This window comes from Larus michahellis, chromosome 11 (assembly GCF_964199755.1).
Source record: "Larus michahellis chromosome 11, bLarMic1.1, whole genome shotgun sequence".
NCBI classification, from domain to species: domain Eukaryota; kingdom Metazoa; phylum Chordata; class Aves; order Charadriiformes; family Laridae; genus Larus; species Larus michahellis.
In genome coordinates, this window is record NC_133906.1 from 3,157,737 (window position 1) to 3,172,423 (window position 14,687).

At 43.4% G+C, this 14,687-nt stretch overlaps 1 protein-coding gene across 3 annotated transcripts in view; it reads right to left on the reverse strand.

The window, feature by feature from the left end:
- The window catches only part of CTNNA1 (catenin alpha 1), a 122,359-nt gene that overhangs the window by 80,652 nt on the left and 27,020 nt on the right, over nucleotides 1-14,687 (reverse strand). For all 3 annotated transcript variants that reach the window (XM_074604438.1, XM_074604437.1, XM_074604439.1), the window contains 3 exons: nucleotides 14,255-14,374; nucleotides 11,915-12,181; nucleotides 9,047-9,250 (listed from right to left, as the gene is read on the reverse strand). In XM_074604438.1, the coding sequence (XP_074460539.1) occupies nucleotides 9,047-9,250; nucleotides 11,915-12,181; nucleotides 14,255-14,374 (591 nt within the window). The remainder of the gene's footprint in view (nucleotides 1-9,046; nucleotides 9,251-11,914; nucleotides 12,182-14,254; nucleotides 14,375-14,687) is intronic.

Here is a 14,687-nt window from a genome sequence, read left to right on the forward strand (position 1 = left end):
TATTCCAATTTTGTAATAATTCCATCATCCCTTTCCTCCAACAAGAGAAATCCAAAAGCCCAGTTGTCTGTGTAATACTTCTGCACACTGAGAGCATGATCCTGCTGGAGGCTAAAAGGCTGTTTATCCACAGATCAGTAGTCACTGCGCAAACTTCCATGCTCTGTTCCATCTATACCCCTCGATTTTGGCTTTCAGAGAGTGCTCAACTATCACCAAACGGAGCTTCATTAGGGGTGACTATAAATTTAATCTTATGTAGGCAGAGAGAGTTCAAATATTTTCCTACAAAACGGTAGAATTCAAATGAATTACGTAATAAACCACAGAATTTTAAAGCAGAATCCACGCATAGCATTATAGCATATTTATGTAAAGTGGTTTACAGCTCAAAAGTAAAATTGCTGCTGAATGCCAACCGCCATATCACAAACACGCGCACACACCTTATTTCAGGTCTTCCTGCCACCAATCTTAAATGTTACTTGATCAACATTAGATGAAGAAAGGTCTGGATTTATATGGTAATATTAGAAGATACAAGATATGTGTTAACACTGGAGATAGATATATGCCAAAGAAGAAAGGGAAAAGAGATGTTTCATCAGTACAAACCTAAAGGGGTGGGGGAGGACGGAAGCCTTCACCGCCACACAAGGTATTGACAGAACTCCATTCTCAAGTTTAGACTTCGATTCTGCTGCGCAGACGAACGGAGTAAGCACCGTAAGTGAGGGCAGCAACCTTCTTTTACATTAAGAGCCTACAACAAAAATGCTGAAAAGCGTGGAGAGACTGCAAGGCTGAGGACTGCCGTACAAGACAGTTTAGACTAAGTCCCAGCTACTGTCAAATCTACCCAATTTAAGAGTCATTACCAGCAATTTTGCACCAAACAAGCGGCAAAGGCTGAAGGTAGTGGGTGGAGAAGAGCAATGATTTAAGATTTCAATAGCCTGCTAAGCTTGTGCTGGAACTGGATTTCAGGTGTGAGCGTTGGGCTTTGTTGTGATCCTTTAAGGAGGCATTAAGGCAGCCGTACGCTTCTTTAAGAAACGCATTCTCACTGCGTAGCACAAGCGCTGCCCTGGGCCTGAACAAGTATTTGGGACTCTCAAGTTGTGCCACTCGCAAAAACGAATTGGTAGCCTCAGCAGAGGCTGGCTGCGCTGACCTTTACCACCAGCCACGTCAAACAACTGGAGACCAGAAGTGCCGCCCTCCCTCCCCTCTGAGGCTCAGCACCCTCATCCCAGCAGCTTGGGATCCCTAAGCCAGCCGTTCCCTACACGCATCAGGATGAGCTCAGAGTAACCACTGGAATGACAGGGAGCTCTGAAGAGCTTTAAAAGCCAAAGCTCACAAGGTTGATAAAGCTTTGCGTGAGCTGGCTGCCCTTTATTTCCACAGGCCCTTATATTACCACCTAAAAATCAAACGTTCCCACAACATCTTCTGAAGTCATACCCCACGCCAAGTCCCAAACCAGGATGACGCTGGGTGAGCAGCCTGGAAGCTCTTCTCTGTGGCCCGAAAATGCCTGACTGATGCAGCGTGAAATTCTTATCATCTTCATCAGGCTTCACTCCAAGTATGCTGAATTATTTACTCTCTGTCAGCCTGTAAACGTTAAACTTAAAAACTGTATCTCTTCAGAATGGTTTTGTTTTTAAAAGCAGCATCTTTGTCAAACTGATAACGTCTATGGAAATCAGTGCCCAGCGTAACAGCACCGCTCTCTTTACTGAGCGGCAGAGTCCATGACAGGAAAATCCATCCAGGCTTTCAAACCACGTCCATCACGTTAGCATTCAAGCATCTTAAACTGACAGAAACAATATTAAAAAAGAAAGTGTAGATTATCTCAAGGCAGAATTTTTATCAGCAGCTTTATCATAAATATGGATCAGTCTGCCATTTTAATTCACGTCTATTTCCACAGAAACAGTTGCTTTCATTAGAAGGGCTATGCAAGAGCCCTTTCAAATATATAGATGCTTGCTGTAAATAAAGTTTTACAGTCATCTGAAAACTCACACGCATTCCTTTCCAAGCTTGGATCCTTGATGGGAATATAAAGCTGTGGATATCAACACTATTAATAGGCAAATTCATAATGAAAACGCATCTCCGTTCTGTAAATGGCAAATGTGTCAGGAGTAGAAATACCCTTTGCTGGTAGTTCTGAAGACAAAATTATTTCTCCCAAGAGATACTGAGTAGATAAGCGAGGCACTTTCTTGCCCATTCATTTTCAAGCATCAGAGGTGCTCAAAGGAGCTTAGGGACGAAAAGCAGAATAGTGCAATGAAGATGGAGCAAACAGTACTTATTTGGAGTAGTACATTTCCATAAGCGCGCTAAACACAGAAACAGGGTGCAAACCAAGCATTTAGCAAGTTATGAGACCACCAAGTCTGAAACCAGGAGCGTCGAGACCTACTTCAGATATCCCGAGAGCCAAACCACACTGGCCCGCACGCAAGAGTTCCTACTCGGCAGCGTAGCGCAGCGACCTGGGGTTCGAGCACCTCGCTTACCTTCAAGTGGGTGCTGCACAACTGTAAAGTAGATTAAAATCTAACCCTAGAAGAAATATAACCCCCCCACCCCCAACCAACCCAGCCATGGTACCCAACCACTTGAGGCCAAAGAGAAGATGAGAACTCGGGGAAAAAAATAAAAAAATAAAAAAATCAGTTGAAATCATCTGTGCCTGGAATGCCTGCTCTGAAACCAGCCCCCAATGGTTTTTCTCCATTTGCTGCCAAGCACCTCTAATGCAATCCAGACAGCCAAGGACACAGTCAGAATGTTAATATGAAAGCATTAAAATTCCCATTGAAATAGGACCTGTCAAGCTACTTTATGTAACATGATTTATCGTTTCCAAATGTAGTAACAAGGGATTTTATTGTACAAGAGCATGTTGTACACAATGGGGCTCCGGGTTCGCATCCCGCACTAGCCAAACTAGAATTTCTGACAAAGTTTATGCTAGTACATGTCCAAGTTACTGGTGTGTGCAGGAAAGGGTAGCTATATGCATTAGAAATTGATGGGGTACAGAACAGACTTAAAGAGAGAGCTCTCTGCTCATTTCTGTGCATACGAAATAGAACCGGACACCTCTGATCGTGCTGCTGAACGGCTCTACGACAGCACTCATGGAAAGAAGCCCAACCGTCCCCATCCCTCAGGGCACTCGCATCAAGCAATAAAAATGGACTGTCAAAAGCGTAAGGAAGTTTTCATTTCCAGTCTCACGCGTCAATGGGATAACGGATGTCTTCTGCAAGTCCAACGTTGTCAAACTGAGAGCAGACTGGAAATTTCTGGTTAAGTTTCCAGCGGATGCCCTGCACTTTCTAACCCACTAAACCCCAACCTTAGAAACCACAACCTCTTATGTTTATGATGTTTAACACAGCAGCTAAAAATCAAGGCGAGCTGCTCAAGTTCTGCACTAAAAACCACTCGTGGAGAGGTACAGCACAGAGCACGTACCCTGTCACGACTTACAGTTTGTGGATTTTTGTGTCTGTAGACACATTCTTCCCTCTCCGTTCTGCACACCAGCTTCTGAGAAATATTTCAGCTCTGTCAGCCCCGCTATTCTTTTTTCTACGCATTCAATTTAGGTAGTTTAGATAACATAACTGCAATAAAAACTACACATAAAAATTTGAAGCAGAGTTCATTAGTACAGCACAGAAAAGCAGAGACATTGACAAGAATTGTACCTGTTCTCTACGTCGGGAGAAGTATCATACCAGCTGCTCGTGCAAATTTATCCCCAACACTGGGATAAATTGGTAGTAGCGTAAAAAAAAAAAAATATACTGCTTCATATTTTTTTATTTGGAGCAAACCGCAACCAGGCAATGCTTAACCACGCAAGATTATGGAGTTAGATACAAAAGACTGTTTCTGTTGTGTTTTGTTACATCGCTGCACGCAGGATCCCAGCTTTCTTACTAACTTCTTCATTGCTGTACTATTAGTCTTGACCATCGCTCCAGCACATGCTTTGTTCTGTCCTCTTGCCCTGCCTAAGTCTAGTGTCGATGGCCAACTAAACTCAAACATGCTTTGAGATTTTTTCATTTAATTAATGAAATACACGCCAGGAATGCCCGACTGCAACAGATCACACAAAGATCTGGATCTTGCCAAACTTAGCTTTACCTTGGCCAGCAGATCCAGAGAGGGGATTCTCCCGCTCTGATCTCCTAAGACCCCACCTGGAGTGCTGTGTCCAGCTCTGGAGCCCTCAGCACAAGAAGGACATGGACCTCTTGGAGCGGGGCCAGAGGAGGCCACAAAGATGATCCAAGGGCTGGAGCCCCTCTGCTGTGAGGACAGGCTGAGAGAGCTGGGGGGGGTTCAGCCTGGAGAAGAGAAGGCTCCGGGGAGACCTTGGAGCCCCTTCCAGGCCCTAAAGGGGGCCTACAGGAAAGCTGGGGAGGAGCTGTTGGCAAGGGCATGTAGCGACAGGCCGAGGGGCAATGGTTTAAACTAGAGCAGGGCAGGGTTAGATCAGACATTAGGATGAAGTTCTTTCCACTGAGGGTGGTGAGACACTGGCCCAGGTTGCCCAGAGAGGGGGTGGGGGCCCCATCCCTGGAGACATCCAAGGCCAGGCTGGATGAGGCTCTGAGCAACCTGATCTAGTTGAAGATGTCCCTGCTGACTGCAGGGGGGTTGGACTAGATGGCCTTCAGAGGTCCCTTCCAATCCAGCACATTCTATGGTTCTATGTCTGATGTGGTCAATTTATTGCATTCCAGGCAGATGATCCCAGATCCAAGACCTTGGACTACTCTGCTTTTACAGTGCTAGACAGAATCAATAATGATTTTTTTTAGGCCTTCCCATTCTCGCTGTGCCATTCAGCATTAGCAGTAAGAATCAAGCTTATTCCAAGTAATAAAAATCAAATGCACATAGAGAGCTCATGTTTGCTATTTCAATCCAGGAGGGATCTGCAACGCAAGTTTAAAGAGGAAAACTATTTTCTGTTGGAATTGTGAGAAGTGAGCAAAAGCCATAATGGTACCCAGCTCTCCCTAGGCAAAGTGGAAGACAAGGGGAAAAAGCTAAAAGAATCAGATGCTAACATTAAGGGATGAACAGCTGGCATTTTCAGGAATGTGGTTTATAAGCCACAAGAGGTTGGGTAATAAAATGGCAGACAACATGCAGTGGACATAGGTAATAAGCGATGTACAAGGGAAAGACCATCTAACTTAACATTCACAGAAACGGACTCCTACCACCGTGACTCAGAAGCTAAATGTTGACGGTAGCTGTTTCATCGAGATACACCCTTGGTGCTCAGCAGCTATCAGAAAGAAAATCAAGTGTCAGGCCCTGTTAGTACAGGACTACAGAGCGAAACCAGAAGATAACATGACACTGCCTGAATCCTGAATGGCAGGCACAGTCCTGGTCCCCAGATCTCAAAGGGAATCCGAAGATCCAGACGAGGCGCAGGAGGAGACGGTGGAATGTGTCTACACCAGCATCCTGGCTCAGATCAGAAGCACACTCTTGACACCCATCTTGCTGACGCTTCGCACACAGCGATTCTCATCTCAGAGCCCTCTTGGGCCACACGAGCTGGATTCTCCGAGTGAATCGAAACAAGGAGACAGCCGCTACCACACCAAACGCCAACTAGTACCCACTCCCCAGGACCAGGCTCAGTTCAGCTGATGCAAACTTCTGTGAAATGCAGAGCACGAGCATTGAGCTCTAACTCACTCTACAAATGCCATCCTAATCCAGCACGCTGCTTGGTAATGAGGGCATGGCCAAAGCCGAGAGCTGGTGTTGGATATCTTGTTTACGGCAAGAGCCTAATAAAATGAGGACACTTCATTCCAGGGAAGATAAGACCGAAGTCTCCTACGTTATATGTCTCAAACAACATAAGTAGCATAGAAAAGGATGAGCAAGGAATAACTGCTCAGGGTCTCTTCCTAAATGCGATGGAGGGAAACATCCAACAGAACAGGCAGAAGGCCATTCTGCTTCCAAACAGGAGGAGATGTTTCTATGCACAGCACCTGTGTAAGCAGGAGAAGTCCTAGCTCTGGAAGTATCTGAGCTGCAGACTGCCAGCACTTCGGGATACTTTGGGTAAACAAAACTACACCCCTCCCTGGTTACTGTCCTCTCTCTTGTAGGATCCACTCCTGACCGCTGTCAAGACAGGGTACCGGCCTCGATGTACAAAATTCAGTCTGACCAAGTTGGACTACTCTTGAAAATGGCAAGACAGGTGTGCTAGATGGAAAAGGAAATAAAACACACACCAGTCTAAGAAAAGGGGATACAAACTTCTGTAACAAACTATTGAAGAAGTAAACCTTGCGCTTCTTTTAGGGCCACAATCACAGGCTTCATCACCGTGCCAGCAGATGCAGCAGGGGTCAAGAGATCCTACAATTCAGTTTATTACCGAGAACTGTTATTCAGATAGAAACTTGTGCTACACATAGTAACGCAGCCTGCAACACTCGCAGACTGACAGACCCTCGGGGACAAGCCCACAGGGCCAATTAAACTGTGGGTCCAAAACACTAAACTTTGAGTTACAAACTATCTAGGAAGCAGCCTTTTTATTGCCAGAGAGCTGAAAAAACAAAACAACAAAACAAAAAAACACAAACCAAAAAAAACCACCCCAAAAGTTAGAGGCAGTCACTAAACCAGAAGGCATTTAAAACTAAAAGGGAATCTGCCTCAAGAGATTCCTGTGCTTCAACCTTTCCAGTGTATTCCTCAGAGATTCCTGTGCTTCAACCTTTCCAGTGTATTCCTCATCCAATCTCCTCTCCGAATTTTTGCACTTGGCCAATAAAGAGCTCTCATTCTAGCACTCAGATAGCATCTATCATGCACTGCAAGTGCTGTGCAATTAACAGATTTAATGCCCAATTCATTTCCTTCTTCAAAGGGAGCCTGGAGGAAAGCACGCCAGGAGATGGCTGGGTACGGTAGCTGTGGGTATATCATACATATACATGATATGACATTTCCTCTACCACTTCTGTAAGTCAGCACATCCCCACTCTTCCTGTAGATGTAGCAAGCCTTTTTCACTGTTTAGATCCCCAACTATTATTCATTCTTCAGCTTAACCATTGAGGGGGTTTTTTCTCCCCTCAGTATGGATTTTTACACACCATCCCACATTTTCACCATAATTTATCAATTGCTTTTTCCACTCCATTTCACTGAATTTCTAATCTCATTTCCCCAACTACACTGTCTACAATCATAACGTAGCAGTGACTTTAAAAAATTCAGTATGCTCCACTAAATTCACAATGTGTTGAAAGAGATAACAGAGGGAATACATTCTTTCCATCTCAGCGTGATTACTTTAACTTGCATATCAGAGACAACAGGACGCGGCTGAGGAGGAGGATAGGCATTTCTGCCAGAGGAACTCAAAGCTCGGCAGTCTTACACAGGTAGCGACCAACTTTCGATGGGAGAAATGCCACCAACTCGTACGTGCAAGACCGAGCATTTACCTCTTCCACATTTTTAATTAGCACGTGGTGGATGTTTTATTCCGAAACATGCCGATAGGGCACCATTCAATGCGGCAGCACATTTGTTAGAGGGATATTACAGATGCACCATATACTAATAAAACACCCTGCTCTGAAAGGAATTCTAAGTGGCACAACTTCGCGCCTTGCTTCCCAGCTGCAGTCTTAACTTCTCTATAATGTCAATGCTGAGCGCAAGCTACTTTCACGAGCAATTAAGACAGACTACATGAAGTACCTAGCTCAGCCTGCAGGCTATATAAGACTTGGCTTTCAGTTTTATTCAATTACTTTGTCCTTGTCTTCAGTAAACAGAAATCCTTGTTTTACTTTCTCTCTACCGCACGCTGCATCTGTTCTCCAAATTATACCACCCTGAGCCCCACGCGGGAGCCTGTGGACCAGTTTCACGCTATGCTGAAGTAGTTTTTGCCAAAAGATTTGAAGGTAAGGTACATAACACAGTGATCTTCCTAAACAAGGAAGATCTGTCTCAAAAAGGTCTCTCTGAACCACGTTTCACCTCAAATGTGCTCAAAAGCATAAATATGACTTTGCCTCATCCCATTAAGATTTCTTCAGCCAGTTTTACTTGCCACAGTGCTACAAGCCATGTAGTTTGCTTAAGTTGTTGCCATTTCTGCTTTAGGTCTGAAATCAACTTTAACAGTATTTAAGTTTAAAGACTAGACGTAGTCTAAATCTAAATGATATCCTGACCTTATATCCCAACACAGCAAGAGCCATCCAGATTAAGACCTGCTGGGATAAGAACAAAGAGGCAACGGAGAGGGAGGGAGGTCCAATATTGTATCACGATGCCTTCAAACGCAGAAACTCTCCCCATGACACAACACTTACTCAACCGTAGGAACAGTCTCAGGCTTTCAATACTGTGTGCACATTAAATGCCTGAACGCTGGAAAGAGTGCTCAGAGTCCAATATTGATAGCAAACTGTTCTCAGAATTTCTTATGAAATATTTGACTTGGTACATCACCTCTACACAAACTCAACAGCAACACTAATTAACTTGATTCTGAGAATCTATGTCTTTTAGCTAAAAAGATGACACAGTTAAACTTCCCAAGCTTCAACCGAAGGGAAGAAATACTACTTTTTCCAGAAGCCAAGTTACCTTACAGAAGCTGAGGCGGAAAACCAGACTAATTCTACCGAATTTCTATACAAACCAATACTAACAGTCACACAATAAAAACAGTGCCGAAGGGTTAACACTTTATGATGATAATAGCTGCTTGGAAGATTAGAGATCAGTTTTAAGATAAGTATCATTGATGATTTAAGTGTATCTGATGCTCCTGACAAGCCTTTCAGGGACTACTGGTTACTGTTCAAATTCTGTTCGGGAACAGAACAAACCAACTTGGAGACACACAGCTTCGGTTCCACATTTTAGATAATCACATGGAGTTAAAAACCACACAAACTAAGCAAGCAGACGAGAAGATACTCACATTCCCCATGTATTCGGAAAGTAGATCCTGCAAGGCCTGTCGCACCGCATTACACTCGGCAACTATACGTTCCCGTCGGTCATCACGTGTGCAGGATGAATCAGCCATCAGCGCTGCTCCGCTAATGATGCTCTCCAGGCGCTCTTCCAGGGAAGGCCTAAAACGTTCTTCACTGAAGGTCGATGGATCCACAATAATTTGTTTCTAGTAAAATCAAGGTTTTAGAAATTAGTAATCAGACCAAGCAGTTAGTTACTGTTAAGTCATCAAGACTACCAATGTTTACAGCAAACCCCTGATCAGCCATGAAAGGCAAACAACACGTAATTTTGGCATTGAGGAGGATTTTCATGAGTAGTTTCGTAAAATTACTAAAAGGTTCCCCAGCAGATTACATTGCTAGTCATTTCTTGTGCGGCTTTAACAGCTAAACAAAACTTGGCCACACGAAGCCTCGTTACATGAATGGCAAAAATCAAACGTGCCAGCACAAATAAGGTTCAAAGTACAGAACTCTTCTTAACTACATGTCAATCCGGACACGCCTTCGCTAGTTGACTTGTCAGCTATAGTTATCCCACCATGAAGAAAAAAACCAAGGAAAACAAATGCCCAAAATTAGCCCTATAGTGCTCTGTTGTCCTAGTTTATCCAGCCTTTCTTCTCTTCACCATTATGCAGGTAAAAACAACAGCACTCACAAATTCTCAAAGTGAAACATCAACACGAATGTTTCAAAGAGCACAGAAATCCATTTCTCTCTGGCAGAAAACTATCACAGGTTTCTCTTGATGGAGTATTAGCAAGCACCGCTCGTACCGAGAGACTTAAGGCTGAAACAGCAATCCTGATGTACCTGCTTCTCAAGGGGCCAATACCACCACCCACAGAAGTTCACCAGGAAAAAGTGGTGTAGTGTTTATCACCTTGTGAGTACTTTCAGGTGGTTTCTTTAAACAGGTTTGCAATTTATTAAGGAAAAATGATGTGGCCATTTCAAGGTTTGGTGGTTTCTTTAGGGTTTGGGTGGTTTTCTTCCCACTACAGGGGTGGGAGGGGAGGATGTTGCTGTAACTCTTTATAAAAGAGGCCCCAAAGTTTTTTGAAACGTGTGCTTTCACAATGAGTTTGTATGCAGCTAACTACAACATCAAAGTCCCCGCCATTGCTTCTCCCGCCAGCCAGCACATTTCATGTCCCTACAGAGTAACCACGCAGCCTTTGCTGTGGGATTAGAACATGGCCCGTGTTCTCCAACACGCTCCTCATTTTCCCCTCAAACTTTTAGCCCTGCAGATAATACAATGGTAGGATGCCATAACTGCACCCTCAGAGAAAGTGATTATCTTGTTATCTTCCGGTAGCCGTTTAATTTTACCCTCACAGTAAAGCCACTGGAATATTTGGGGGCGTGCGTGTGCAAAGCCTGTATTACAAGAGCGCAGTAATACTCAAACCTTAGCAGGAAATGAAGTGCGGTGATAACATCTGCCAAGGACCTGAACACATTTGTTTTGTCACTCTCCCTTGGCAGGAATGAGATGACAAAGCTACGGCACACACGGCGCATTGAAGCTGGCCTGCTGAACAAGCCCGACTGCTATTAGTGAGCCTCACAAAGCAGAACTAGAAGTTCAAAAGCTCCACGTGAATGGCAACGCTCAAAAAAAGTCTCTGGCCATATATATATTAGAGAGTTCATACAGTAAAATATGGCCATATATCAGAAATCACATTAAATGGATTGAGCTAGATTAGCCAATCCATGAACCCGAACGGAATTGCTTCTTCAATTCTACGTACCCTAGTCAGCCCTTAACACTGGGTGCTGCCACAGGACCTGCCTTCCCCTGCCACAGGCACCTGCTCGAACCTGCAGTCCCTTGGGTGCCAACCTGAGGCACACTCTGCAGACTTACGTATCTCAACGTACAGCTGATGGAATTTAAGAAAAGCAGACTTAAAACTGAAATCAGAGTCACAATGATCAAGAAAACCATGCCATCCTCTTGTTACCCAGGAGATCACCTAGAAAGGCTTCACACTGAGCACAGGGAGAACTCAAGCAGTACTTTATCCTGGTAAAAGAAACACGGCAGAAGGAGTAACGCAGGGGAGGAACAAAATTGGTAAGAGCAAAAAGGAGGTGGTGAGCACTATCTGGCAAAACCAAAAGTATTAAACACCTCTTGAGTGATGGCTTTGCAATATTAAATAAAGTTAGTGCCAAGGTGTTTAAAATTCAGAGGCTGAATCAGTGGCAGGCACAGAATACTGGCTTCAAAAGGAAGGTGCTCTCAGTGAAAACGCATGGCTATCCTCAGTAACTTACTGCATGCAAGATAAAGCGAACGAAAGATCAGCACAACACATCAGTGTGAAATGACTTCATTCCCCACCAAAGATCCCATTAAACTTCCCACTTCATGTTTCTCTCAACAGGTAATTTGGGCAATTCCAAATACATTATTCACTTTCAATAAGTCATTTGTGTCACCTACAAGAATACATTACATAAATATATTATGAGATAATCAATTTCAAATAAACCAAGGGCTTACATCTAATGTAGCAGTAGGCTAACTGCTATTTCTGAGCTAGTTTAACTTGACAGCCTTCAATCACCAAGAACTGCATATATAACTTTCTATATTCCATCAATCCTAGTTTGGAAAAAGACTTTTTTAAAAATGAAAGCCTACTTTACCTGGGAGCTGCTGTATTTCAGTAGAAAATGATCTTTCGGGCAATATAAATAAAAGCAGGCTGTTGCTAGTAAACCAGGTGAACGAACACAAGAGCTAGAGTTACCACCTTTTTTTTTTTTTTTTTTTTTTTTTTTTTAAGTGTAAAGCATTCAAAACTTACATCAAAGTTGTTCAGAGCATAAGCCAGCTCTCCACCTCCACCCTGCTGCTGGGCAGCATCATCTGATGCGGTTGCTTGAGCTGCATTCGAGATGCCCGTGACCGCCTGCTGAAGCTGTTTGTAGATCAAGTCCCTGTTGGCTTTGTAAGCGGCTACATCAGGGTGCTGCAGACAGGCCTGGGATGCCGTATAAAGAATGGGAACATTCTTCTGCAGAATTCCTCTGGCCGCAGCCATTTGATCACGGTGACCCACATCTTTCAATTCCTATTAGGAAAATTAAAGGGGAAAAAAAAAAAAAAGCATTTGAGAACATTCCCCACATTTAACATCCATACACTGTCTCGCTGCGTCTTCAAAGACAGGCAGGTTCTTGGCCCGGTATGCTCAGATCTAATTATCTCCTGATTGAACATCCCTATTCTTAAGGGCTCAACTAATTTCAAAACACAACAGCTTCATAAAGACAAAAAAAAAAAAATAAGTATTGTTGGGCAAATCACAACTCTGCGATTCAAAATCTGAGGTTGGATTTTTCCTCCTCTCCACAGCAGAGGAGCAGCATTTTGAAAGCTGGTGACACCCGTAAATCAGGAGGACACACATGTTTCTTCCCACTCCTTCCAGTGTCCAACACATCTAAAAAAAAAAAAAAAAAAAACACAAAGAAACCTAAATCCTCAAACCAGAATACCTTACATTTTTATGTAACTTAAGAATCAAGCTAATTTTTAACGATCAAATGAACAAGAGGCTTCCCTTGCAATACTGTCTTGCACAGGAAGAGCAAGATCTTCTTTAATTTAAACTCCAAGACTCACAACCAGAGTGTTTTCTTTAATCATACCTAGAAGATGGAGTTTACTATCCTCAAGAGACTTAGATACTTAATTTTAGAAGAACAAGTGTATCATCTCATTCAACTTGTTGCTCTTCTCCAATGAGACGAAATTAATCCAATGACTGTAATTACCACTAATTTAAGATTAGCAAGCGAGTCCATCCGTCTTTTCCCAAACGCTTGCCACTGCAGTTCTCTAAAGCACCATCACCTCTGTTTTGGAATAGAAGCACCACGATTAGATAAAGCTTCTGTGTCCAGCACAAGCAGCAAGTTTATAAAAGGAAGAACGAACACAGTTATTAGCAGTATCATAATTTTAACGTTACCTCTTAAATCTAACAAAGAGGTGATGAAAATGAAGAAGAGGACTGCCTTACTGAGAAAAGGAGGAAAAAAAAATAATCTGACAGGCTCTTCAAAATGAATGGGTAATAAGCGACCTCTGCAAGATACACGTGAAGCAGGGAGGGCACTCCAAGCAGGCTTACAGATTTAGTACAGCCACTTCCCATAGTGCGGAACAATCCATCACAACGCAGTTTAAGAACGTTTATTGCATTGCCATCACAACCCTACTCCCATTTACTGCAATCAGATTTTAGATACATAACCAACTGGCAATCCATTTTAGGCTATATCCAGTTTCTTTTCAAAGATGAATCCGTGCAAAAAAAAAAAAAAAAAAAAAAAACCCCAAGCAGTGTCAGAGGTGCACAAGCAGTTTTGGTTTGTACATATCAGCAGAACAAACAAACAAAAAATGCTCTACAAGAATTACACTATTTGTGATAAACGGGACTGCCCACACCTCTGCTTTCTTTTGAAAACTTACCTACACGAGAATGAGTCACAGCAGTGCTGTTGAGCAAAACAAATTTTACATACAATTTAAGGTTAAGCACAAGCTATCTAAACACAGAACACATGCATAACAGACAGGATTGTAAATCCCTTCTCAAATGGGCATGTCACTGCAGGACGCACCAGCACTGCCACTCATATTCTTGGAAAGAGCCGTAATTCCAGGCCCAGCCATGACTTTCGCTCCCTGTTTAAATGGACAGGTTCAGTCTGTCTGCGCGAACCACAAAGGCAGAGGGGTCTAGCGGTCAGTGCACCAGGCATCCAGTCACATCTCAATTCTCCTTCCTTACCCACACCTGCGTGCTTCAAAACGGGCAGTGCGAGTCTCGGGAAGCAGCAGTTCATTAAGGTACTACAGCATTAACATAAACAAACGCTGCTAGAACAAATTCCGTCAGAAGCAGTACACTACAGCAGAGCAGACTTTCTGCTTACCAGGCAAGCTCAAATTTCCTAAACACACTGGAGTGCAAGTACTCAGCAATAAAGTAAAAAAAAAAAAAAAGAAAAAATTAAGAAAGCAGTATTAGCATCAATGGGAACTGTTCAAGAGCAGCAAGGCTACCTTATTTTCTAATTTTGAAAAAAGAAAAAGAAATAATATACAGAAGAAAGAGCTGCTGTCACTGTACCTGTTGCCTTTTGGCTGCCATTATGTTAAGCTTGTCCACTTCTGGTTTGAGGGCTTTGTACTGGATACCCAAATCCTGCTCCGTGCCAGCATTTCTTAGTTTCAAGATACCTTCTTCCACCTAAAAGACATATTTTTCCAAGTAATATAGTCCACAGTTCAGGAAGTGATTCAGAACGTACTTCACAGCAGACAGAGAAAGCAATCTTCCTCTGCCCCTTTTTATTTTTTGGAGAGAGATGCTTCAAAGGCTAATAGTACTGAAGGCTTAGCTACTTCTTCAGAGTCACCAGCTACCTGGGACAGCCAAGTACACATGTTTGAAAGCGCGTGAAGGAGCCCAGGGCCGTCGGAGGCCCTGCCCTGGCAGAGCTCTGCCCGGCAGAGGTGCGGCAATGGCCGAAGGACACAAGGAGAGTCCTCAAAGCCCTGTT